At 43.4% G+C, this 26,808-nt stretch overlaps 1 protein-coding gene across 3 annotated transcripts in view; it reads right to left on the reverse strand.

The window, feature by feature from the left end:
* Positions 1 to 26,808, reverse strand: part of ROBO3 (roundabout guidance receptor 3) — a 661,476-nt gene that overhangs the window by 106,199 nt on the left and 528,469 nt on the right. For all 3 annotated transcript variants that reach the window (XM_068240266.1, XM_068240267.1, XM_068240268.1), the window contains exons 10-13: positions 22,108 to 22,189; positions 20,350 to 20,518; positions 17,640 to 17,806; positions 3,667 to 3,788 (exon numbers count right to left, since the gene is read on the reverse strand). In XM_068240266.1, coding sequence (XP_068096367.1) covers positions 3,667 to 3,788; positions 17,640 to 17,806; positions 20,350 to 20,518; positions 22,108 to 22,189 — 540 coding nt within the window. The remainder of the gene's footprint in view (positions 1 to 3,666; positions 3,789 to 17,639; positions 17,807 to 20,349; positions 20,519 to 22,107; positions 22,190 to 26,808) is intronic.

The following is a 26,808-nucleotide window of genomic DNA, read 5'->3' on the forward strand; positions in this document are numbered from 1 at the left end:
ATAATACAATACAATAACATTTGTAAAGCGCTTTTCTCCCATAGGATTCAAAGCGCAAAATCAGTAGCTGATACCCCCTTTCCCAAGAGAAATGTATTCCTTTTCTCAAACGGATCATTAGGGGGCTCTGTATGGCTGATTTTGTGGTGAAACCCCTCCCACAGTGTGATGGCAGCGCCTCACAGCACTAAGGTGCTGACATCCCACTGTGGGGGCCTTGTTGCATTGTGGGAAATAACAGCTGTTTACAACTGCCAAAAAAAACAAGCAGCATCTCCTTCCAGTGACATCACCTGCCAGCAGTAAAAATGTCACAATGTGATAAATCTCTAAATCAGGGACAGGAAAGAGTTTTACAATGAGCAAACACTGACTAAATCATGTATACATAATTATTGTAAAAATTAAACACTTTGTTATTACATTATTTTCACTAGAGTTGTCTTTAAAGAAGCAACACATGCTATCTTCACAATTACCCCTGGATAAATAAGGGCAGCTAGAAGAAGAGGAGGGGAACATGGGAGCTCATATAGCTATTAGAGACCAAAAGAGGGGAAAAAATAGTGTTTGGTTCCCTTTAAAGTAAATGGTATGCTGCTCCATACTAGTGTTGACAATGTTATTTAATAAACACCTTCTCCTAAATAGCATCCAGTAAAAACTGAATGGTATGATAGAAAGTAATTCAAAATAATAGTACCGTATATACTCGCATATAAGCCGACCCGCATATAAGCCGACCCCCCAACTTTTACCTGAAAACCCAGGGAAAAATGATTGACCCCCATATAAGCCGGGGGTAGGAAATGCTGGCTGCCTTATTCCCCTAGTGTGTCCCAGTATAGCTAGTAAAGTGCCCAGTATGGGTAGGTAGTGCCCCAGTATAGCTAGTATAGTGCCCAGTATAGCTAGTATAGTGCTCAGTATAGCCAGTATAGTGCCCAGTATCGCTAGTATAGTGCCCAGTATCGCTAGTATAGTGCTCAGTATAGCTAGTATAGTGCTCAGTATAGCTAGTATAGTGCCCCAGTTTAGCTAGTATAGTGCTCAGTATAGCTAGTATAGTGCTCAGTATAGCTAGTATAGTGCTCAGTATAGCTGGTATAGTGCCCCAGTTTAGCTAGTATAGTGCTCAGTATAGCTAGTATAGTGCTCAGTATAGCTAGTATAGTGCCCCAGTTTAGCTAGTATAGTGCTCAGTATAGCTAGTATAGTGCTCAGTATAGCTAGTATAGTGCCCCAGTTTAGCTAGTACAGTGCTCAGTATAGCTAGTATAGTGCTCAGTATTGCTAGTAAAGTGCCCCAGTTTAGCTAGTATAGTGCCCCAGTTTAGCTAGTATAGTGCCCCAGTTTAGCTAGTATAGTGCTCAGTATAGCTAGTATAGTGCTCAGTATAGCTAGTAAAGTGCCCCAGTTTAGCTAGTATAGTGCCCCAGTTTAGCTAGTATAGTGCCCCAGTTTAGCTAGTATAGTGCTCAGTATAGCTAGTATAGTGCTCAGTATAGCTAGTAAAGTGCCCCAGTTTAGCTAGTATAGTGCCCCAGTTTAGCTAGTATAGTGCCCCAGTTTAGCTAGTATAGTGCTCAGTATAGCTAGTATAGTGCTCAGTATAGCTAGTATAGTGCTCAGTATAGCTAGTAAAGTGCCCTAGTTTAGCTAGCATAGTACTCAGTATAGCCAGTATACAGCCCAGTATAGCGATCCCCCCGCCCCCTCACCCCCTCTGCGGCCGCCGCTGCTATTACCTGTTCAGCCGGCGGCCGCTTCCTCTACTCTCCGGGTGCCTCTCGCTCTGCTCTCCATGTCTCCATCACCGTATTCGTGTATCACAGCAGCGCGCCCGGCGCTGCTGCTGTGACGAGGCAGGAGAGAGCGGTTCCCCTGGCAACGGCGACGCCGCGGATCACCACCACCACCACCACCCAAGACTCGCATACAAGCCGACCCCCCAACTTTTGGCCCCCTTTTTGGGGGTCAAAAAGTCGGCTTGTATGCGAGTATATACGGTATATCCACTAAACTCGACTTAATGCCATATCCCATATAGAGTGTAGAGTTTAGTGGATATACCATTGTTTAGATTCACTGTCTCACATAGTAGTCAGTTGTGACTGGACACTGTTTCCCAGTGGAGTGTCATACCATTTACTTTTAGGCTTATGGATAGGTTTATTTATTATTATTTGCATGGTCACAATAATGAGAAGACCAGATTCTTTGGAGAAATCCTTGGAAAAATTTAGGGCAAAAGAAGAAGCACTTCCCATTTTTCTGTTCCTGCTTACTTCAGTTTGCCACCGATGTTTGGCTCTAGGAATGAACAGCCCGCATGGATCTGCAGATCTTGCTCCTGCCATTATGTGATGTTGTACTGGCCAGGAAACGTCTCCATAAATCCGCTTTTCTCTAGCACAGAGGTGGACAGGAGTAGAGGGCTGGAGGTGCAAAGCAGGAGATTGTGGGAGCGGAGTGGATGGAGCCATAAATCAGTGCAAAAGGGGAGAAAAGAGGTGGTGACGACACTAAGTGTGGAGAGGGAGGAATGTGCAAATGGCGCTAAACTCTTTTGCTTTCTTCAGGACTTGGCCAGCCAGGTCCAGTCTTTCTGCATATTGGCCGCAGTAGTCGGCCACTTTGCAAATTGGCTGGCCAGATCCCGAAGTGGCTATACTTTGGGATTGCCCATAAGCAATATAAAAACAATAAACATTCTCAGTTAGTAATTATAGACGATTAGTTAGGGACAAATACAACTTCACAAGAATACAGTACATACATAACAATCAAATAGTTATATGGGGAAGGAGGATACTTCCTGGTAGTTGCAGGATTTTGCTCTAGAGCCCTTACAAAGTTGTACCAGAGGGGCAGTGATGCCCCCTGAAATATACTTTTGATTTAGAATGAAATTTTTTGACATAATGGTATATTTTTCCAGTTGATGCTACTTTGTTGCTTTAAAGAGAACCCGAGGTGTGTTTAAAGAATGTTATCTGCATACAGAGGCTGGATCTGCCTATACAGCCCAGCCTCTGTTGCTATCCCAAACCCCACTAAGGTCCCCCTGCACTCTGCAATCCCTCATAAATCACAGCCGTGCTGTGAGGCTGTGTTTACATCTGTAGTGTCAGTCTCAGCTGCTCCCCCGCCTCCTGCATAGCTCCGGTCCCTGCCCCCGTCCCTTCCCTCCAATCAGCAGGGAGGGAAGGGATGCAGGCGGGGACTGGAGTTCTGCAGGAGGCGGGGAGAGCAGCAGACTGACACTATAGAGATAAACACAGCCAGCTCTGACAAGCTGTTTGTCAGCAGCGTGGCTGTGATTTATGAGGGATTGCAGAGTGCAGGGGGACCTTAGGGGGGTTTGGGATAGCAACAGAGGCTGGGCTGTATAGGCAGATCCAGCCTCTGTATGCAGATAATATTCTTCAAACCCACCTCGGGTTCTCTTTAAAAAGAAAATGTGAGTGAGATATTTGAAAGCAACTATTGCTATGCTTTTGTGAATTTGTTTGACCCCTGCAACAGATAAATCCCTTGAAATTTCAGTCTTTGCATGAAGCAGGTGGTTATCTTCAACATCCTTAATGTTGTGGGATAAGATATTTGTCCTTGTAAGAACCCTGCTGCTGGGACAGTGTTTTCAGCCATATAATTCTACTTACCGTCCAGGTGACTTGCACAGTGGAGGAGGTCAGGATCACCGGTTTCTGCAGTTGGACCACCACTTCCCCCAGTTCCCGCTGGACTTGGCGATGGTCCACTCCCTGCCGGGTGGGACTGACATCTGGAAAAGGAACAAAATTTGCAGGCTTCAGTAGTCTTAAGGTACCATACATAGGTAAGTTATGCACTTACTTCGTACTTCGTAATAGCAATTGATATACTCAGCACAATGCACCACTCAGTCAGATACCTGATTGAAAATCCACTGCACTGCTGTCCTGCTAGTCATCCACTCACTCAAAAACTTCTCGCCATTCCATTCTCAGTAACACGTTTTATCAATAAACACTTTGAAACTGATAGAAAATGTATAAATTGGCCTAATGATAGAATCTAGAAAGCAAGTGACCCTTGAATACCCACTGTAGAATACTCATTTACATACAACCTACAAAGCAGGTACTGCCCACCATAAAACTATAGATTTTGCACACACCATAAAATTGTAAAGCCATCTAATCCATCTAATCCAGCAACAATACAAAATAATCAGTTACAAGAAAAAGTTGGTGTAACATTGTTTTTAATGAGGGGTGTCCGGTGGATGAAACATAGGTGACGAACCTCAGGAACCGGTAAAGGAAACAAAAAACACCAGAAGCGCCAGATAGTTTAGTATTTTCCAGGCAATTAAATCATGTGTGAATTGACTACTAATTACAAACCTGGGTTGCTATAAGGCAACCACAGTATCAGGCAGGTGGAGTATTCCATCACCACATGGATTGGGTGTCCTTTTCAGGATAGGTTGGGTCGTACTCCAGAAAAAGGACCACTGAATCCTTATCACAGGCAACACCCCTGGGGCAGAGGGGTAAAAACTGTACACAAATTGGGAGGAGGTGCCCCAATGTAGTATATAATGCACAAAACTTGGGTCATGAAACAATCTTACCTCAGGTAGGAGGTTTAACCACTTGCCGACCGCCTACTTCATATTGGCGGCGGCAAAGTGGCAGCCCCAGGACCACGTAACGCAGATTGGCGTCAGGTCCTGGGGCACTCTCTGGCCGGGGATCGCGCGCTGGGATGCGCGCGCATCCACCGGCAATAGGCTCCGCCCACCCGCGACGTCAACCCGCCGGCCAATCGGAAGCGCCGGCGGGTTGTTAACCCGACGATCCCCGGATAGGAAGCGTATAATACGCTTTGTAATGTTTACAAAGTGTATTATACAGGCTGCCTCCTGCCCTGGTGGTCCCAGTGTCCGAGGAACCACCAGGGCAGGCTGCAGCCACCCTAGTCTGCACCCAAACACACTGATCTGCCCCCCCCTGCCCCCTGATCGCCCACAGTACCCCTCAGACCCCCCCCTGCCCACCCCCCAGACCACCATTTGCACACAATCACCCCCCTAATCACCCATCAATCACTCCCTGTCACTATCTGTCAACGCTATTTTTTTTTTAGTCCCTAAACTGCCCCCTGCTCCCTCCTGATCACCCCCCCCCCACCCCTCAGATTCTCCCCAGACCCCCCAAGACCCTCCCCCCCCCTGTGTACTGTATGCATCTATCCCTCCTGATCACCTGTCAATCACCCGTCAATCACCCATCAATCACCCGTCAATCACCCGTCAATCACCCCCTGTCACTGCCACCCATCAATCAGCCCCTAACCTGCCCCTTGCGGGCAATCTGATCACCCACCCACACCAATAAATCGCCCGCAGATCCGACATCAGATCACCTCCCAAATCCATCGTTTACATCTATTCTCTCCTCTAAACACCCACTAATTACCCATCAATCACCCATCAATCACCCCCTATCACCACCTGTCACTGTTACCCATCAGATTAGACCCTTGCGGGCACCCAATCGCCCGCCCACACGCTCAGATTGCCCTCAACCCCCCCCCTTATCGATTCGCCAGTGCATTATTTACATCCGTTCTTCCCTGTAATAACCCACTGATCACCTGTCAATCACCCCGTCACTGCCACCCATCAATCACCCCCTGTCACTGCCACCCATCAAACAGCCCCTAACCTGCCCCTTGCGGGCAATCTGATCACCCACCCACACCAATAGATCGCCCGCAGATCCGACATCAGATCACCTCCCAAATCCATCGTTTACATCTATTCTCTCCTCTAAACACCCACTAATTACCCATCAATCACCCCCTATCACCACCTGTCACTGTTACCCATCAGATTAGACCCTAATCTGCCCCTTGCGGGCACCCAATCACCCGCCCACACGCTCAGATTGCCCTCAGACCCCCCCCCCTTATCAATTCGCCAGTGCAATATTTACATCTGTTATTCCCTGTAATAACCCACTGATCACCTGTCAATCACCCATCAATCACCCCCTGTCACTGCCACCCATCAATCACCCCCTGTCACTGCCACCCATCAATCAGCCCCTAACCTGCCCCTTGCGGGCAATCTGATCACCCACCCACACCAATAGATCGCCCGCAGATCCGACATCAGATCACCTCCCAAGTGCAGTGTTTACATCTCTTCTCTCCTCTAAACACCCACTAATTACCCATCAATCACCCCCTATCACCACCTGTCACTGTTACCCATCAGATTAGACCCTAATCTGCCCCTTGCGGGCACCCAATCACCCGCCCACACCTCAGAACGCCCTCAGACCCCAGCCCTGATCACCTCGCTAGTGCATTGCTTGCATCTATTTCCCCCCTCTAATCACACCTTGAGACACCCATAAATCACCTCCTGTCACCCCCTAGCACACCTACCCATCAGATCAGGCCCTAATTTGCCCCGTGTGGGCTCCTGATCACTCGGCCAAACCCTCAGATCCCCCTCAGACCCCCTTCCGATCACCTCCCCAGTGCATTGATTGCATCTATTTTCCCCTCTAACCGCCCCCTGAGACACCCATCAATCACCTCCTGTCACCCCCCTAGCACTCCTATCCATCAGATCAGGCCCAATTCACCCTGTCATCTAAGAGGCCACCCTGCTTATGACCGTTTCCACAAAATTTGCCCCCTCATAGACCACCTGTCATCAAAATTTGCAGATGCTTATACCCCTGAACAGTCATTTTGAGAAATTTGGTTTCCAGACTACTCACAGTTTTGGGCCCGTAAAATGCCAGGGCAGTATAGGAACCCCACAAGTGACCCCATTTTAGAAAGAAGACACCCCAAGGTATTCTGTTAGGTGTATGATGAGTTCATAGAAGATTTTATTTTTTGTCAAAAGTTAGCGGAAATTGGATTTTTATTGTTTTTTTCACAAAGTGTCATTTTTCACTAACTTGTGACAAAAAATAAAATCTTCTATGAACTCACCATACCCCTAACGGAATACCTTGGGGTGTCGTCTTTCTAAAATGGGGTCACTTGTGGGGTTCCTATACTGCCCTGGCATTTTAGGGGCCCTAAACCGTAGGGAGTAGTCTAGAAAACAAATGCCTCAAAATGACCTGTGAATAGGACGTTGGGCCCCTTAGCGCACCTAGGCTGCAAAAAAGTGTCACACATGTAGTATCGCCATACTCAGGAGAAGTAGTATAATGTGTTTTGTGGTGTATTTTTACACATACCCATGCTGGGTGGGAGAAATCTCTCTGTAAATGGACAAAAATGTGTCATTTACAGAGATATTTCTCCCACCCAGCATGGTTATATGTAAAAATACACCACAAAACACATTATACTACTTCTTCTGAGTACGGCGATACCACATGTGTGACACTTTTTTGCAGCCTAACTGTGCTAAGGGGCCCAAAGTCCAATGAGTACCTTTAGGATTTCACAGGTCATTTTGAGACATTTGGGTTCAAGACTACTCCTCATGGTTTAGGGCCCCTAAAATGCCAGGGCAGTATTGGAACCCCACAAATGACCCCATTCTAGAAAGAAGACACCCCAAGGTATTCCGTTAGGAGTATGGTGAGTTCATAGAAGATTTTATTTTTTGTCACAAGTTAGCGGAAATTGATATGTATTGTTTTTTTTCACAAAGTGTCATTTTCCGCTAACTTGTGACAAAAAAAAAATATTCTATGAACTCACCATACCCCTAACGGAATACCTTGGGGTGTCTTCTTTCTAAAATGGGGTCACTTGTGGGGTTCCTATACTGCCCTGGCATTTTAGGGGCCCTAAACCGTGAGGAGTAGTCTAGAATCCAAATGCCTCAAAATGACCTGTGAATAGGACGTTAGGCCCCTTAGCGCACCTAGGTTGCAAAAAAGTGTCACACATGTGGTATCGCCGTACTCAGAAGAAGTAGTATAATGTGTTTTGAGGTGTATTTTTATACATACCCATGCTGGGTGGGAGAAATCTCTCTTTAAATGGACAATTGTGTGTAAAAAAAATCAAATAATTGTCATTTACAGAGATATTTCTCCCACCTAGCATCTGTATGTGTAAAAATACACCCCAAAACACATTATACTACTTCTCCTGAGTACGGCGGTACCACATGTGTGGCACTTTTTTGCACCCTAAGTGCGCTAAGGGGCCCAAAGTCCAATGAGTACCTTTAGGATTTCACAGGTCATTTTGCGACATTTGGTTTCAAGACTACTCCTCACGGTTTAGGGCCCCTAAAATGCCAGGGCAGTATAGGAACCCCACAAATGACCCCATTTTAGAAAGAAGACACCCCAAGGTATTCCGTTAGGAGTATGGTGAGTTCATAGAAGATTTTATTTTTGTCACAAGTTAGCAGAAAATGACACTTTGTGAAAAAAAACAATTCAAATCAATTTCCGCTAACTTGTGACAAAAAAAAAAAATCTTCTATGAACTCACCATCCTCCTAATGGAATACCTTGGGGTGTCTTCTTTCTAAAATGGGGTAATTTGTGGGATTCCTATACTGTCCTGGCATTTTAGGGGCCCTAAACCGTGAGGAGCAGTCTTGAAACGAAATTTCTCAAAATGACCTGTAAAATCCTAAAGGTACTCATTGGACTTTGGGCCCCTTAGCGCAGTTAGGGTGCAAAAAAGTGCCACACATGTGGTATCGCCGTACTCAGGAGAAGTAGTATAATGTGTTTTGGGGTGTATTTTTCCACATACCCATGCTGAGTGGGAGAAATATCTCTATAAATTGACAATTGTGTGTAAAAAAAATAAAACAATTGTCATTTACGGAGATATTTCTCCCACCCAGCATGGGTATGTGTAAAAATACACCCCAAAACACATTATACTACTTCTCCTGAGAACGGCAATACCACATGTGTGGCACTTTTTTGCAGCCTAACTGCGCTAAGGGGCCCAAAGTCCAATGAGCATCTTTAGGCTTTACAGGGGTGCTTACAATTAGGCACCCCCCAAAATGCCAGGACAGTGAACACACCCCACAAATGACCCCATTTTGGAAAGTAGACACTTCAAGGTATTCAGAGAGTAGCATAGTGAGTCCGTGGCAGATTTCATTTTTTTTTGTCGCAAGTTAGAAGAAATGGAAACTTTTTTTTTTTTTTGTTACAAAGTGTCATTTTCCGCTAACTTGTGACAAAAAATAAAATCTTCTATGAACTCACCATGCCTCTCACTGAATACTTTGGGATGTCTTCTTTCCAAAATGGGGTCATTTGGGGGGGATTTGTACTATCCTGGAATTTTAGCCCCTCATGAAACCTGACAGGTGCGCAGAAAAGTCAGAGATGCTTGAAAATGGGAAAATTCACTTTTGGCACCATAGTTTGTAAACGCTATAACTTTTACCCAATCCAATAAATATACACTGAATGGGTTTTTTTTTATCAAAGACATGTAGCAGAATAACTTTCGCGCTCAAATGTATAGGAAATTTTACTTTATTTGAAAAATGTCAGCACAGAAAGTTAAAAAAGTCATTTTTTTGACAAAATTCATGTCTTTTTTGATGAATATAATAAAAAGTAAAACTCGCAGCAGCAATCAAATAGCACCAAAAGAAAGCTGTATTAGTGACAAGAAAAGGAGGTAAAATTCATTTAGGTGGTAGGTTGTATGACTGAGCAATAAACCGTGAAAGCTGCAGTGGTCCGAATGGAAAAAAAGGCTCTGGTCCTTAAGGGGTTTTATGACTGCAGTCCTTAAGTGGTTAAAGATCATTTTATTGGATATAGGAAAATATGAAGCGCTTCATAATACATGCCCGATTCCTCAGGTCTACAGTACAGTGTCTGAATAAACACATAAAAGGGATCACTGTTGCATGCTTAAATAAAAATGAATTCAATATATACCATAAATAACAAACTAATAATAAAATATGTTAATTTGAGGCTCAAATTATGTTCCTAGTGCATCTAAATTACCAGAGAGTGGTATATACAGTAGAAAAGTGAATTTGCCCCGAACGGATAGTAGCCCATAGATTGCCATAGGATTAATCAATTGGCATAAATTCAACCTCATTACAAATCAGATCTGCATAAATAGATTATTTGGATGAAACCATTGCATTAACTGAACAAGAGGATTGTAATTAATTGATTGATTAAAAGGACAATACCCCCATCCAAATTGCACTGTACATACTTGTCAGGAGGTGTAGCCTACTATGTTCATTTCATACAGTAATCGATCTCCCTTGTATATGTGGTGAGAAAAAAAAATAGTTGAACAAATAATAAATATATGCACGAGAAATCTATGTCTGCCTGGCCAATTTAAACAGTCACAGATTCTTCAAGCATACATTTACTAAATTATTTGTTTATATATAATTTCTTATTTAATCTTACCATTTATACAAGGGAGATCAATCACTACAGGGAGTGCAGAATTATTAGGCAAATTAGTATTTTGACCACATCATCCTCTTTATGCATGTTGTCTTACTCCAAGCTGTATAGGCTCGAAAGCCTACTACCAATTAAGCATATTAGGTGATGTGCATCTCTGTAATGAGAAGGGGTGTGGTCTAATCACATCAACACCCTATATCAGGTTTGCATAATTATTAGGCAACTTCCTTTCCTTTGGCAAAATGGGTCAAAAGAAGGACTTGACAGGCTCGGAAAGTCAAAAATAGTAAGATATCTTGCAGAGGGATGCAGCACTCTTAAAATTGCAAAACTTCTGAAGCGTGATCATCGAACAATCAAGCGTTTCATTCAAAATAGTCAACAGGGTCGCAAGAAGCATGTAGAAAAACTAAGGCGCAAAATAACTGCCCATGAACTGAGAAAAGTCAAGCGTGCAGCTGCCAAGATGCCACTTGCCACCAGTTTGGCCATATTTTAGAGCTGCAACATCACTGGAGTGCCCAAAAGCACAAGGTGTGCAATACTCAGAGACATGGCCAAGGTAAGAAAGGCTGAAAGACGACCACCACTGAACAAGACACACAAGCTGAAACGTCAAGACTGGGCCAAGAAATATCTCAAGACTGATTTTTCTAAGGTTTTATGGACTGATGAAATGAGAGTGAGTCTTGATGGGCCAGATGGATGGGCCCGTGGCTGGATTGGTAAAGGGCAGAGAGCTCCAGTCCGACTCAGACGCCAGCAAGGTGGAGGTGGAGTACTGGTTTGGACTGGTATCATCAAAGATAAGCTTGTGGGGCCTTTTCGGGTTGAGGATGGAGTCAAGCTCAACTCCCAGTCCTACTGCCAGTTTCTGGAAGACACCTTCTTCAAGCAGTGGTACAGGAAGAAGTCTGCATCCTTCAAGAAAAACATTATTTTCATGCAGGACAATGCTCCATCACACGCGTCCAAGTACTCCACAGCGTGGCTGGCAAGAAAGGGTATAAAAGAAGAAAAACTAATGACATGGCCTCCTTGTTCACCAGATCTGAACCCCATTGATAACCTGTGGTCCATCATAAAATGTGAGATTTACAAGGAGGGAAAACAGTACACCTCTCTGAACAGTGTCTGGGAGGCTGTGGTTGCTGCTGCACGCAATGTGGATGGTAAACAGATCAAAACACTGACAGAATCCATGGATGGCAGGCTTTTGAGTGTCCTTGCAAAGAAAGGTGGCTATATTGGTCACTGATTTGTTTTTGTTTTGTTTTTGAATGTCAGAAATGTATATTTGTGAATGTTGAGATGTTATTTTGGTTTCACTGGTAAAAATAAATAATTGAAATGGGTATATATTTGTTTTTTGTTAAGTTGCCTAATAATAATTCACAGTAATAGTCACCTGCACACACAGATATCCCCCTAAAATAGCTAAAACTAAAAACAAACTAAAAACTACTTTCAAAAATATTCAGCTTTGATATTAATGAGTTTTTTTGGGTTCATTGAGAACATGGTTGTTCAATAATAAAATTATTCCTCAAAAATACAACTTGCCTAATAATCCTGCACTCCCTGTATATGAATTGAACAAATTAGGCTTCTCCTCCCGGCAAGTACTGTATGCATAATGCGCTTTATATGTGGGACATTGTCCTTTCAATCAATTCATTCATTTATTCCAATCCTCTTGTTCAGTTAATACAAATGTTTAATTCGAACAACCTATATTTTTATGCACGTATGGTTTTAATGATTTGATCAATGACAATCAATTAATCTTATGGCAAACCATAGGCTACTACCCATGTACCCTGTTTGTAGTGAATTTCCTTTTCCATGCACCACTCTGGGCTATTTTAGTTGCACCCCATTAGGTGTGGAGTTTTAACTCATATCAACGTACCGGTAATTGATTATTGTATAATTAATTTGTTATTTATGATATATATTGAACTGATTTTTATTTAAGCATGTGACTGTGAGCCATTTTATGTGTTTATTCACAGACACTGTTCTGTAGACCAGAGGAAGCAGGCAGGACCTGCAGAACACAACGCCTTTTCCTGTGACATTTAATAGGGGAAAAAAAGCCTTGTAGTGTTTGTGAAACTTAGGACAAGAAAAATGATTTTTAAAAGCGGTTACATGATTGATAATGTATCTATCCATTGGTATTAAAAAAAAGTTACATATATTCCCAGAAACAACAGTCAATTTCCTGCCAGGATTTCCTGTTGGTCAGTTCGTTGACAGCAAGTTGCAAAGAGAGGGATCTTTGTACACCCGCAATACTGCTGTACAAGGATCGCTAGCACATATACCTATTATTAACATTACAAAAATAATAATAATAATAAAAAAAATACCTGGGGTACCCTCTCCCAAGCCTCTTTAACCCCTTGTCACCCATGCAGGCTGGTATAGGCAGAATTCAGAGCCCAGACTGTGTGAGGCTTTTCACCCTGAGCTATGCCAGCCCTATCTGATTCGTGTTCTGAATTCTAACTATACTAGCTTGCATTGGTGACAAGGGGTTAAACAGGTTTGGGAGCAGAGGCTGAACACTGTCCATTTTCTTTAAATTTATAAAATGTAAAGTCCTGGTCGAAATTGTTGGCACCCCAGAAATTTTCCAGAGAATCATGTATTTCTCATAGAAAGTATTTCAGTAACACATGTTTTGCTATACATATATTTATTCCCTTTGTGTATATTGGAACAAAAGAGGAAAACAAGTAAATTGGACGTAATGTCACAAAACTTCAAAAAATGGGCTGGACAAAATTATTGGCACCCTTTCAAAAGTGTGGATAAATAAGATTGTTTCAAGCATGTGATGATCCTTTAAACTCACCTGGGGCAAGTAACAAGTGTTGGCAATTAAAAATCAGACCTACTGGATTGGATCATGTTACACAATGAAAGCTATACAACTAGGGTTTGATAAAAATAATTCTTGCCTATAGAAGTAAATGCATGGTACTACTGCAAAGTATTCTGTTTCTCCCTATGAGTGGGGTACAGTTTTGCTGCTGTATTTTGGAATATGTTATACTTCATTTAAACTGTGTTAATTGTTCCTTTACATGCTTTAATAAAGGCTGATTTAAAAAGAAAAAAAATCAGACCTGAAAGCAGATAAAAAGGAGAGAAGTTCACTTAGCCTTTGCATTGTGTGCCTGTGTGTGCCACACTAAGAAAGAGGAGAAGAGAACTGTCTGAGGACTTGAGAACCAAATTGTGGAAAACCATCAACAATGTCAAGGTTACAAGTCCATCTCCAGAGATCTAGATTTGCCTTTGTCCACAGTGTGCAACATTACCAAGAAGATTGCAACTCATGGCACTGTAGCTAATATTCCTGGGCATGGACGGAAGAAAAAAATTGACGAAAGATTGAAACGTAGGATAGTCATCCAATGGTGGATAAGCAGCCCCAAACAAATTCCAAAGAAATTCAAGCTGTCCTGCACGCCCAGGGAGCATCAGTGTCAGCGCAAACTATCTGTCTACATTTAAATGAAATGAAACGCTATGGCAGGAGACCCATGAGAACCCCACTGCTGACACAGACATTAAAAGCAAGACTACAGTTTGCCAAAATGTACTTGAATAAGCCAAAATCCTTCTGGGAAAATGTCTTGTGGACAGATGAGACCAAGATAGAGTTTTTGGGAAAGCACATAATACTACTGTTTACCGAAAACGGAATGAGGCCTACAAAAAAAATAACACAGTACCTACAGTGTGTGGCACTATGTCCAATTTGCTTTATTTCCTCCCTTTTTTTTGTTTTGTTTTGCTCCGATACACAGAAAGGGAATAAACATGTGTATAGCAAAACGTGTTACTGCAATACTTTTCGGATGAGAAATGCTTGATTTTCTGGAAAAAATTCTGGGGTGCCAACAATTTTGGCATGACTGTATATGAAATGCGGAACTCTATATATAATAACGTGTACTGTAGCAAAAAGTCATTGTACCAACTAAAAAAAAAAAAATGGAACTTTTTAAAATCAATTTTCTCAAAAAAACTCCTAAGGTTTTTATTTATTTATTTTTTTAAAAGCCCCCTTGTTCTATTTTCCTTAACATATCTATCAAATTGGTTAATAATAACATACATAGGGGGTTTGCTATTAACCTGCCTAGCATTACGGACGAGCTGAGCTCGTCCAGACTAAACTTGCTGGAAATGTTTTGGACGAGCTCAGCTCATCCAGCAGTTCCCCCACTCACCGCTGCCGTCTGCGGCCTCCAGCCTGCTCTCTGGGCTGCTGCGAGCTGCAGGCTTCTCCCTCCCGGTCTTTCCTTACCTCTCCTCCGGGCTGATCGGCTGTGCAGGGAAGATGGCGCTGCCCAGCCACTTCCTCTGATGCCGATCACGTGCCCCCTGCTGGCCGTCGCATCAATTGCATCATTGGATTACATCAGTACACAAAAGATGTAAACCAATCATGCTGTAGCAAATCAAAGTTGTATGTAAACACCTGTATACACTATAAAAGGGCAGAACCGTTACAGATTCTCCCTCTTTCAGAGTCCCAGTGTCCAATAGCTTAGTCTGCTTGTCAGCTCTGCTTTTGTGATTTCTGTGCTTTGAGTGATTTCCTGCCTTTTCCAGCCTTTGCTACATACATATTGCAGTTTTGCTAGTCTTTATAAAGACGCTGTGATCTCTGTGTGCTTGCTTTTGCTGGATATTTTTTTTTCCCTGTCGCTGACCTTTGACCCCATATCCAGTTTGGGGTCATGGCCTCGTCCTCTCGGAGGCGTCTGTATGACCAGGAGCTGCTGGATGTCCTGGAGGGGAGCGACAGTGAGGAGGAGCTCGTTGAGAAGTCAACGAACTGCGAGGTTCCCGGTGACCTGTCTTCGGAGTCGGAGAGCAGTGACAGTGAAACCGAGGAGCCAGTGATTGTCGCATGCACTTGGTGTGTGCTGGACAGCCCCACTCAAGCTCCGCCACCCAGGTTCCCTTTCACAGGGGTACCTGGGAAGAAGATCGCATGTGACCACAGCCCGCTGTCCTACTTGGAGCTATTTCTTACCGATGAGGTCATCCAGAAGATCGTTGAGGAGACCAATCGGTATGCAGCGCAGCAGCAGCAGGGTACTCCTCTACCCAGGTTCTCTCAGAGCAGGAAATAGGAACCTGTCACCTGCGACAACATCTGGGTGTTCCTGGGCCTCATCATCCTCCAGGGAGTTGTCGGTAAGCCGCTGCAGAAGTGGTACTGGACCACTAACAAGATCCTTAGTACGCCTTTCTTTGGATCCGTTATTTCCGAGCCCCGCTTCACCCTCATCATGAAGTACCTGCACTTCGGCAACAATGAGGACTTTGATGAGGCCACCCATCCCGCTCCCAAGCTGAAGAGGATATGGGAGATCTACCAGCTTATTGTTGCCAATTTCAAGGGGGTCTACGTTCCGGAGCGAGACATCACCGTGGACGAAAGCCTCATGGCATACAAGGGCAGACTCAGCTGGGTGCAATTCATTGCATCCAAAAGGGCATGCTTTGGCGTGAAGTCCTTCATGCTCTGTGAGGCCAAGTCCGGGTACATCTTAAACTCTCTTATTTATACAGGCAAAGGCACCAAATTTGCACCTCAGTACAGAGAGTTTGGGTGTGCTACCTCCTCTGTACTCACACTTATTGAGCCATTGCTGGGTCAGGGGTACTGTCTTACGACGGAGAATTTTTATAGCTCCCCGGAACTGTTTGACCACCTGATCCAACACAAGACAGACGCATATGGTACAGTGAGGGCTAACCATCGTCATATGCCATCAGCCTTTTCTGCCAGGAAGCTGAAAAAGGGAGAGGTTGTTGCCTGGCAGAAGGGCAAAATTATGGCTCTGAGGTGGAGGGACAAGCGGGACGTGTGCATCCTCAGCACAGTGCACAATGCAGAGGCTGTCCGCACCACTACGAGAAGTAGAAAGGAGGTGGACAAGCCCAAAGCGATGTTGGACTATAACCGTACAATGGGTGGTGTGGACAGGGCTGATGGAGCAATGACTTTCTATCCAGCTGTCCACAAACAGCAGCGGAAGTATTACAAAAAAAAAATCCGCCACCTGCTGGAACAGTGTTTGTGGAATGCCTATGTGCTGTATAAGGAAAACTGTGAAAGGCCTGTACCCCACCACAACTTTGTCTGGCAGCTTACGGAAGCCATATGTATGAAGCATCACCCACCGGAGTCAGCAGCTAGACCGGGATGCAGGGCGTCATACGTCGTGAACCTGGCACGACTTTCTGAACGCCACATTCCAGAACACTTGCCACCGACCACACTGAAAAAAAACCCTACAAGAAGGTGTGTGGTCTGCTGCGCAAAAAAGGGCAAAGACGGCAAAAAAATGCTCAAGGAGACCCGTGTCTATTGCCCGGACTGCGATGTGGCACTTTGTGCAATACCATGTTTCAAAGTGTACCATACAAAGGAGGTGTTTTAGAAGTAAACCTCTGTACTGTATTTTTTTTCTGCCTTAAATATTTATTTCTGCATTTTCTTGATATTTCTGCATTGATTAAAATGCAAGCTATTTCTGTTTGTCATTAATACATTTTATTTTATTTTTGACAAGAATTTGTGTTTGACACTTTTATTATACTCATAATGTATACTAAACTATTGCTCGGCTCATTTTGGTAAGTTACAGGAAAAAAGGTTCTGAAAATTAATTGTAAGTGTCACCCTAAAATCTACTGCTGAATTTGCAAAAATCAATGAGGCGAATTTTAAAGCGAAATGCGTAATTTGGTAAGGGCTCATTCACACCAGTTAGTGAGTTGAAATGCATTACAATGCACAAATAAAAATTCATGAATTGGTTTGTGAGTTGTGCATTTCCACAATTTTCTATGAGTGTTAATCACTCCCAACGAATTGAAATGCACTACACAGCAACTCACTGTTGTAGTGTGAATGATAAAATGAAAGTCTATAAACTTTTATGTTACCATGTAAAACCCACACTATATGCAGTGTGTCAAAACTCACTGCAACTCACATAGTGTGAATGAGCCCTAAGCAAAAACGGTCCAATTAGCTGCTAGATCGAACTTTAAAAATGTGTCTGCTTATGTCTACGAATCATGTTTCATGTGTATGACTAGAATTAAATGTAAGTACCTAGACATTTCTATTTTCCTGTAAGAGTCCTAAGTACCTCACATGTTATACCAATTGACTGACTTACCCTGTGTGCGCACAGGCTCAGATATTGGGCTGGGATCACTAATACCAAATGAATTAACTGCGCGGATGATGAACAGGTAGATGGTATTTGGGTTCAGACCAATCACAGTGTGTTTCTCCATCTTTACATTGTCCGCAACTGTCTGCCAGGTGCTCCCTGCTGACTGACTGCAAAAATAAATAACGGGAAAAAAGCAAGCAGTTAGCGTCAACATGTCAACAATATTGTTTAACACTTCCAGCGTACTGGAATTCATTTAGCACTTAGTAATGAACTTTCCAATCTTTCTGTATTCTCATAAAACGTTCTCATCTGCTACTGTACTGTGATTGACTTTACCTACACTCTTTTGGCTGTGCACAATAATTTATGGGAGTTATGTGAGCTGTATTTTTGGAAACTTCATACCTCGGACAGTCCCAGCAAACCACAGTAATATAGACCCCACATATTACACCTCAGTCTCTGCCTGCTGCAGACACCTTCTGATTTATGGGGAGAATTTTACTGCCTCTGTTTGCAGAAGATTTTTGCTGCTGACTAAACTGTTCAACACCTGCGTGCACTGTAAATCTTGGTTAAGAACAATGCAGATGGTGACTGGCAGCCTAATAATGCAGATGCAGCACCCATGCTAAGAAAATATTTACCAAACTGCTGACCCAACACTGGTGAACGTAGAGAGAGGTCATTCATAAAATAGCTAATGATGGGCGACTGCAGGGAAGACAGACACAGTGGAGTAGTTGTTAACACTCTTGTCCTGCAGCCCTGGGTCCTTGGTTCGAATATCAGCAAGGGCACTATATGCACAGTTTGTATGTTCTCCCCATGTCTATGTGGGTTTCCTCTGGGTCCTCCAGTTTCCTCCCACATCCAAAAAACATACAGATAAATGATTGGCTTCCACCTAAAAATTGGCCCTGGACTATGATACATACACTACATGAGATAGACATATGACTATGGTAGGGATTCGATTGTGAGAGCCTCTGAGGGACAGTTAAATGACAAGACAATATACTCTGTACAACACTATATAAATTCTAAATAGTAATAATAAGACTAATAATTTCTGTCATCTTCTCAAAGGCATTGCTATGATGGCAACAGTTTGGCATCAGATGTCTCAAGAACTGTAGGAACAAACATTTAGCTGTCCCTTTTCATGGTACACTGATGGAAGGTGAAATCTGATTGATTGATTGATTGATTGATTGATTGATAAGAAATTCTTCACTGCATGGTTCAGCAAGAAATAACACTGATGCACTTACAGCAGTAATTATCAATCTTCATTATAGAGGACTTCCTTTAAAGCTATTGATATCACCAAACATTATATGAATTTACAGTGGCACTTATCACAATTAGAATATTGGGGCCAAGCAGAGCATTTATATATTCAGCAACAACTGCCGCTCAGACATAGAGTAGCTGGATGGTGCATCTACGTTTGGTAAAACAGTTTTTTTAAGATTTAAATTAGGTAGCATGGCTTAATTTTGATCCAAAAGTACTTATTTATTTATAAAATTCTAAACAGATGACTATGAGTAGCATGTCAACACAGAGTGCTATGAAAATTGCACATGGAGAAAAAAAAAAAGAGTGCTTCGGTTCAACATGTCAAAGAAAGTTTTTATGTAGAGATGAAGCCCGGCATGCCTTGTCCGTGATGTCACTTTGTGATACACACACGGGGGCAGTTCTCGCCTGCAGTGTGTGCGCATCGCCAGGCCTATGGGCGGTTCATCGAGCCACCGAGGAAGCCTCCAGTTCCCCATCAGGTCCGCTCCTAAGGGGGTGTGTTCTGATGGTTATGTCATCTATGCAGTCTCTTCCTATAGGTCGGCAGTTTGTGCTGAGCGGGCGCGGCCCGCATGTATCCGCCCCACTGCCTGGGAGGAGTTTTAGGTCTGCACACACGTTTAGCATATGTATTGGAAGTTCCCCATCAGGCCCGCTTGAGCAAGGCGCTTGGGGATTCGCCTTGGGGGTCGCCATAAGCGGCAAATGCACGTGATTGGTTAAAGTTCCATGGTGAGAGACTATATAAGAAAATGTTATGTGATGTTTGTAAGACACTGACAAGAGCTTGAGAAAGGAGGACTGCCCTCCGAAACGTCGCTATTTTTGTCATGCTGTCAATTTCATAAATAAGAGCTATAATACTGGATGGTGCTGGTCTTCATCTCTACATTGTTTCATTGGGCCTGGTGTGCTGTCGAACCTTTGACCAGGCACATCAATAGCACCTTGGGGTGTGCTGTCCACTACATAGCTGAAAGCAAGTTTTTATGATAGGTGAATGTTACCTTAAAGCCCAACCCCAGGGAATGTTTATTTTGTATTTTGAATAGTGTGGAAAAAGTTTAGAAACTCTTCAGTGACTGGGTAGGAAACTTGGTTATACCAGGGATGCCCGACTCCAGTCCTCAAAAGCCAAGGTCCTCACACAAGTTTGGCACAGCTCAAATTAGTTGATGGATCCAAATGAGGAAAGATGTGGTTCATCACGTAGACCACATTTTTCCATTTCTTATTCCATCCTAAACATTGGCATGGATATGGCCCTCGAGGAATGGAGTTGAGCATCCCTGGGTTATACCATTCTTCCCATGTGTTGTAAGGCAAAAATGCTTACAATGGCACCGTAACCATAAGGCCATACACAGATACTAGTACATTGCATAAATAATGGATTTACCTGAAGGCTTCGATGATATATGAGGTGACCTGTAGGTTCCCAATCTGTGAGTTAGGCTGCCATGTCAGTGTAACACTGTTTTTGGTGACATCTGTGACGAGAGGCTTAGATGGAGCACCAGGAAGCAGGTTGGGCTCAGATGGCTGAACACTTACTGGGAATCCTTTTTCTTTATTAAAAAAAAAAAGAAAAAAAAAAGATTTTAAAGTGGCATTAAGTGAAGTTCAGACATTAAAGAGACTCCGTAACAAAAATTTCATCCGGTTTTCTTCCATCCTACAAGTTCCAAAATCTATTCTAATGTGTTTTGGCTTACTGCAGCACGTTCTACTATCACCATCTCTGTAATAAATCAACTTATCTCTCTCTTGTCAGACTTGTCAGCCTGTGTCTGGAAGGTTGCCAAGTTCTTCAGTGTTGTGGTTCTGTGATGCATCTCCCCCCTCCAGGCCCCTCTCTGCACACTGCCTGTGTGTTATTTAGATTAGTACAGCTTCTCTCTGCTCTATTATCTTTTACAAGCTGGATAAATCCTCCTCTGAGCTGGCTGGGCTTTCACATACTAAGGAATTACATACAGGCAGAGCTGTCTGCACTCTGCAGGAAGAAACAGCCTGACACTTCAGTGGACGATAGCTGCAGGGGGAAAGAAACACACAAATGATCTCTTGAGATTAAAAAGAAAGGCTGTATACAGCCTGCTTGTGTATGGATGTATTTTCTATGTGTGGACATACTGTACATCAACCTACTTCCTGTTTTGGTGGCCATTTTGTTTGTTTATAAACAAACTTTTTAAAACTGTTTTTAACCACTTTTAATGCGGCGGGGAGCAGCGAAATTGTGACAGAGGGTAATAGGAGATGTCCCCTAACACACTGGTATGTTTACTTTTGTGCGATTTTAACAATACAGATTCTCTTTAAAGGAATATTTTGTATTCATATTACTCAATCAGCTTATTCTAGATTCAGTGAACTGAGTAAAAATGTGCTTCCAGCATCCTCTATGGATTTTCAGCCAGGTCCCTATCGCAGTGAGGGGTAACTGATTCGGCTCTCTTGGGATATGAAACAAAGTTGCTCCTTAGATACAACATTGCCCTAATACTGGTACAGTGACTTATGGTGGTTGGAGACTTGCATTGTAGATTTCAGTGCAGAGTTAAAAGTGCCAACAAAAAAGAAGACTAAAATACGTATCCAGTTCCCTGGTCGACACATTTTGTAGGTGCATCCTGTTTATCATTTATTGGAGTTATACAGCGCCAACATATTACACAGCGATTTACAATAAATAAGTTTACAGACAATGATAATAGGGGTGAGAGCCAACACAATACAGGTAATAAGCAGTAAGAAACACAATGCCAGATCATATGCTGGAGTAGTAGTTCAAGTTATTATTATGTACAGTATAGTGCTGACGTTTTCTGCAGCATTTTATAGAAAACAAGTTTTGTCACTAACTGTGCCCCAGAGGAGCTCACAATTTAATTCCTACCACAATCATATTCTTCTATCAAAGTCTGAAGACAATTTTGGAGGGAACCAATTAGCTTATCAGTGGGTTTTTGAAAGATGGGAAGAAAAATGTGTGTTTGTAGAAACCTACAGAATATTGGGAAAAGATTGAAATAAAAAAACATGGGATTTGAGTTTGACAAGGCATGCTAGCATTCGACATTAATATGTCCTGAGCCCCCTTCTCCCAGCAGGTTGCACTTTTCTCAGTAATCTCAGCAATATATCTCCCCACCTTGAACTTCTAGGAATCCCGCCCAAGTTGTCTCTCCGGTAGAGCTTGTTGCCACACAAGTGTACAGCCCCGAGTCCACCACCTGAAAAACAATACCGTATTTAAAGTAAATAAAAATATGCAGATGAGAACATTTTCAGAATTGAATAAAGGACTAATTTATATTTTTATTTTTAAATATAGGGGAACTTCTGCTGACTGCCTTCTAAAAAACAACCCTTGCCCGATTGCTGTGCTGCTGATACTTTTGTAATGAACCAGAATAGGTTCTCACACCACTGGCTGTCATGTCATGCTTATGTTTTGGCTTCAGCAGTGCTCGAGTCATACACCAGAAACAAACATGCAACCAAGGGAAGACAGAACACCTGATCTGCATGAAATTTTTAAAAAGGTACATACACACCAGTCAGTGGCAGCTATGTTTTATTGTTTTTATTAAAGAGAACCCGAGGTGGGATTTAATTATGCTAGTGGGGCACAGAGGCTGGTTGTGCACACTAACACCAGCCTCTGTTGCCCCATGGTGTGCCTCCAGGACCCCCCTGCGTGCCGCTATACCCCCCGTAGTGCTGGCGACACACAGCGTGACGCCAGCTCGATGTTTACCTATGCGCTGTCTCCGCTATGCGCTAGCACCGCTCCCCCGCCTCCTCCGTATCGGCACTACCCGCCCCGTGTCCCTTCCCTCCCGCTGATTGGAGGGAAGTGACGCGGGCGGGTAGCGCCGATACGGAGGAGGCGGGGGAGCGGCGCTGACAGACAGCGCATAGGTAAACATTGAGCTGGCGACACGCTGTGTGTTGCCAGCACTACGGGGGGTATAGCGCAGGGGGGTCCTGGAGGCACACCATGGGGCAACAGAGGCTGGTGTTAGTGTGCACAACCAGCCTCTGTGCCCCACTAGCATAATTAAATCCCACCTCGGGTTCTCTTTAAATGTCTTTTACCAAAGTCCACGTTAGTTAGTAGGGATTGTCATTTAGGTGCAACTACATTTGAAATGATTGAGAATTATGCTAATTATGTAAATCTAAAATGTAAATAGCTAAACTAATCTTGCAGTGAAAGCTTTTGATTGTTGCACTTTCAAGCTGCATAGATTTGCAGTAGCATTTGCATAATTATCACTTTTAATATTATTATTTCCATATCTAGAGCCAAGTAGAAAGTTGGCAATGCACCAAGCCTTTGTAATAAACGCCTTTACACATTCCTAATACAGGTATATAGGAAACAAAAAGGCTTAAGGCCCGTTTCCACTAGTGCGTGAAACGGGCCAAATCCACAGAGTTTCCCCTCAGGCAAATTGTGCGGGAAACACTGCCATAGGCATAATAATGGGCCAAATCACTTGCCATAGTGTTTCGGCCGACATTGCTGTCAGTTTTCGTGTGAGTGGCAGTGAATCTCATAGTCATGCTTGGCACGGCTTCTGGGATTCGGCTGCGTACTCGCGGAAGAGGAAGTGACACGGCGCGTCTCGTAGGACGCGCGGTAGCTAGTGGAGCCCCAGCCTTATAGATGTCTGAGGAAAGCTGAAGTAGTTTTGTATCTACAGCCTTCATACACAAATGTGGCGTTTAGATGTAAAAAACCCAGAAATGCCTATAGACAGCTGTGGTAGTCTAAGGGCTAGTGATGAACACTGTTTTAGAGGAAGAGGGTAAGCACAACATCCAGACATACATCACTTTCTGAAGGAATGTCAGAAGTGCCAGCCTCCATATTACTTCCACTTCAGGTTTCTTTAAAAGCTGATAAAATCTCAGCAGACCGTGCCTGACCATTCTACGAATGGATATTTAAAAAATTATCTCCACTTCACCAAAGGCCACATTCACATTGTATTTTTATAGAAATTATCTCCACTTCACCAAAGGCCACATTCACATTGTATTTTTATAGTTTTTCATACATGCACATTTATGTATTGGATCTGACTGCTTGCGCAAAACAAAGGGCTGGTTCTCATCTATGTAAATTTTTTTTTTTTTGCAGGCATGGGGAAAAAACCAAACAAACAAAAACAACAGCGTGCCACTTCTCTTTATGTACTGCATACATCTTTCTAACTAAAAGCATTGTGATGCTGCACAGAATGTCACAAAAACATGCATGTGATCTTGGTAGCACAATGTGAATGCAGCCTAACAAAAACCAAATACAGTCCTTTCAAATCATCTCTAAATATATCAATCATTTACCAAACTGTATTGCACAGACATGCCTCCAATTACGCCGATATTTAGCTCTGAATCTTTGCATGTTTCCGGCACAGGCACTAGAAAAAATATCATTTGATTCAGGCAGCAAAATCTAGGGGAGTGTTTGCACCAGTGATATCTTACTAACCAGATCAGCCACAGCGGACCATAATTACCTAGTCCATTGGTTCAGGATTTCTGCCCATCAACTTGTGGCAGTGTCTCTCTGTAGGCTTCCCATGTTTGTCATGTGACATTGGTAGCCTATGGAAAGGCACTGTTGTGCTGTGATAGGCTGCAGTGGAGAAAAGGCCACAGAGATGGACCAGGTAATTGTGATCTACTGCAGCCACTCTGCATATTAAGATGGAAACAGGAGACAGAACCCTGAATGTGCATTTCTGGGGAGGTGTGTACAAATACTGGACATTCTTTTTAAAAGTGGGGGAGGGAGTGGAAAAAAGGTTTAGAACTGGTACTGTATGTTCCATATTGAAAGCTGCATTGCAAAACTGTGCCAGCTATTGCTAGGGGGGAAGTTACTAACCATAACTATGCATCTTGACCACCATCATCCCATAGGATGTGTAGCAATACTCCCCCGTGGAATGAATGTGTCACTGCAGTAAACCAGACAACCAGGAAGGATACAAAGACATCATAGACTTTGCTCCTGATGAACTGGGGGCCGCTAGCAGTGCTTTTCTAAGCTCTTGTGATTTGAAAAGCTCTTGCTAATATAATGCTATGGGTGATTCTTAAAAAAACACATCATCTACCAAGTGGGATCACACGCATAGCATTACAATAGCATAAGCTTTTCAAATTCTCGCTTCACTAAATGTTCTACCTGATTACGAGTTACCTTCAGGTACAAGTTACCTTGTTTTTTTTAATATCAACTCTTTAAAGGAGAATGATTATATATGATACATAAAGGAAAAACATTATTTGGCATCCTCATGGCTAATGTACTGTACGTGTGACACCTTTTTTCTGTGTCCATAGCCTCGTACCACGGTAAATAATTTTCTTTTGTTTCTATTCATCCTGGGTAGGCAGCCATCTCGAGCTCACTTCTGCATGAAAAACGCAATCGCTCCAAAATCACTCCACACCCAGAAAAGTTGCAATCACAGAAAAATCGAAATCCTCCTACTCTGTATACGTCACTTAGGGACTGCAGGTTCAAACAGGTACATACTCCTGAATGTGCAATTATTCTTTATTGGCAGGGGAATTATTTATATACAATTTTAATCAATGCTGAATACACTTTTTATGATTTTAAAATCAGTGTTTCATCCCACTTTAAAATAAAGCTGATCACAGTTGATTTTATAAGCATTATTAAGGGGTACAAGATATAAGGTGACTCCCTCTGATTGTTAAGCTCTCTCCATAAGCTGTAGCGGGAGGAGCAGCCTGAAAAAGTCGCAGCTATGGGCAAATGGGTGCAATTGTTATTTATTGATATATGTGGGCGCAATTGTTATTTATCGTAATATAAAAAGCCATTGCGCTATTTAGCGGGCGGCTGTGATTTAATTGAAATTTATCGTATTAATGTTAGCGGGGATCAGGGGGTGTTAAAGTTAGGCACCACTATAGGGGTCTTAGGGTTAGGCACCCCCAGGGCATACATATGAAAACGGCGCCGGTAGACTTGGGCGCAGGATATAGCTGTTATATGGCTGATAATGCTTCTGCACAAGTCCGGGCCGTGTTAATTACTATTCCACCTCCAGGCTGCCATGGATAGTGGAGTAATGATATAATTCTGCTTCCAGCGGTTGCTGGAGGCCGAATAATTGTGTTTTTTAGAGGACTTACGAGGCCTGTTTTGTAAAAAAAAACATAAAAAAGTTAGATACCCGTGTTTGTTTGTAAGGCACGGAGGACGCCGTCTGCGCCCTCCGTGCCATTCCGCCAGGTCCCCGCTGCACAATATCCCCCCGAACGTCCCCCGACCGCACGGCCCGGGGCGGGCTCTCCAGCCTGTACAAAGATGTCGGCCGGAGGTGGCCGCGGCTGCGCAGTACGCATACGCGAGTGCGGCTGCGCAGCTCTAAGGCCAACCCCCCGATCCACGCTACTGTTGCGCGGCTATGCGGGCTGCGCAGCCGCGGCCAGCTCCGGCCGCCATCTTTGTACAGGCTGGAGAGCCCGACCCGGGCCGCGCAGTTGGGGGACGTTCGGGGGGATATTGTGCAGCGGGGACCCGGCGGAACGGCACGGAGGGCGCGGACGGTGTCCTCCGTGCCTTACAAACAAACACAGGTATCTAACTTTTTTTTATGTTTTTTTTACAAAACAGGCCTCATAAGTCCTTTAAGCAACTTCGGCTCTGTCTTCTGACGGCGCCACCGTTACTCACTGAGTGCCGCTATAGACTGATTCCCATTATAGTCTATGTCGATGCTGGCTGCACCCAAATCTAGCAGCGCTTAAAAGCACTGCTCCGCCCCCAGGGGAGGGTTCTGTGTGAGAGTAG

This window comes from Hyperolius riggenbachi, chromosome 6 (genome assembly GCF_040937935.1).
Source record: "Hyperolius riggenbachi isolate aHypRig1 chromosome 6, aHypRig1.pri, whole genome shotgun sequence".
Classification (NCBI taxonomy): Eukaryota; Metazoa; Chordata; class Amphibia; order Anura; family Hyperoliidae; genus Hyperolius; species Hyperolius riggenbachi.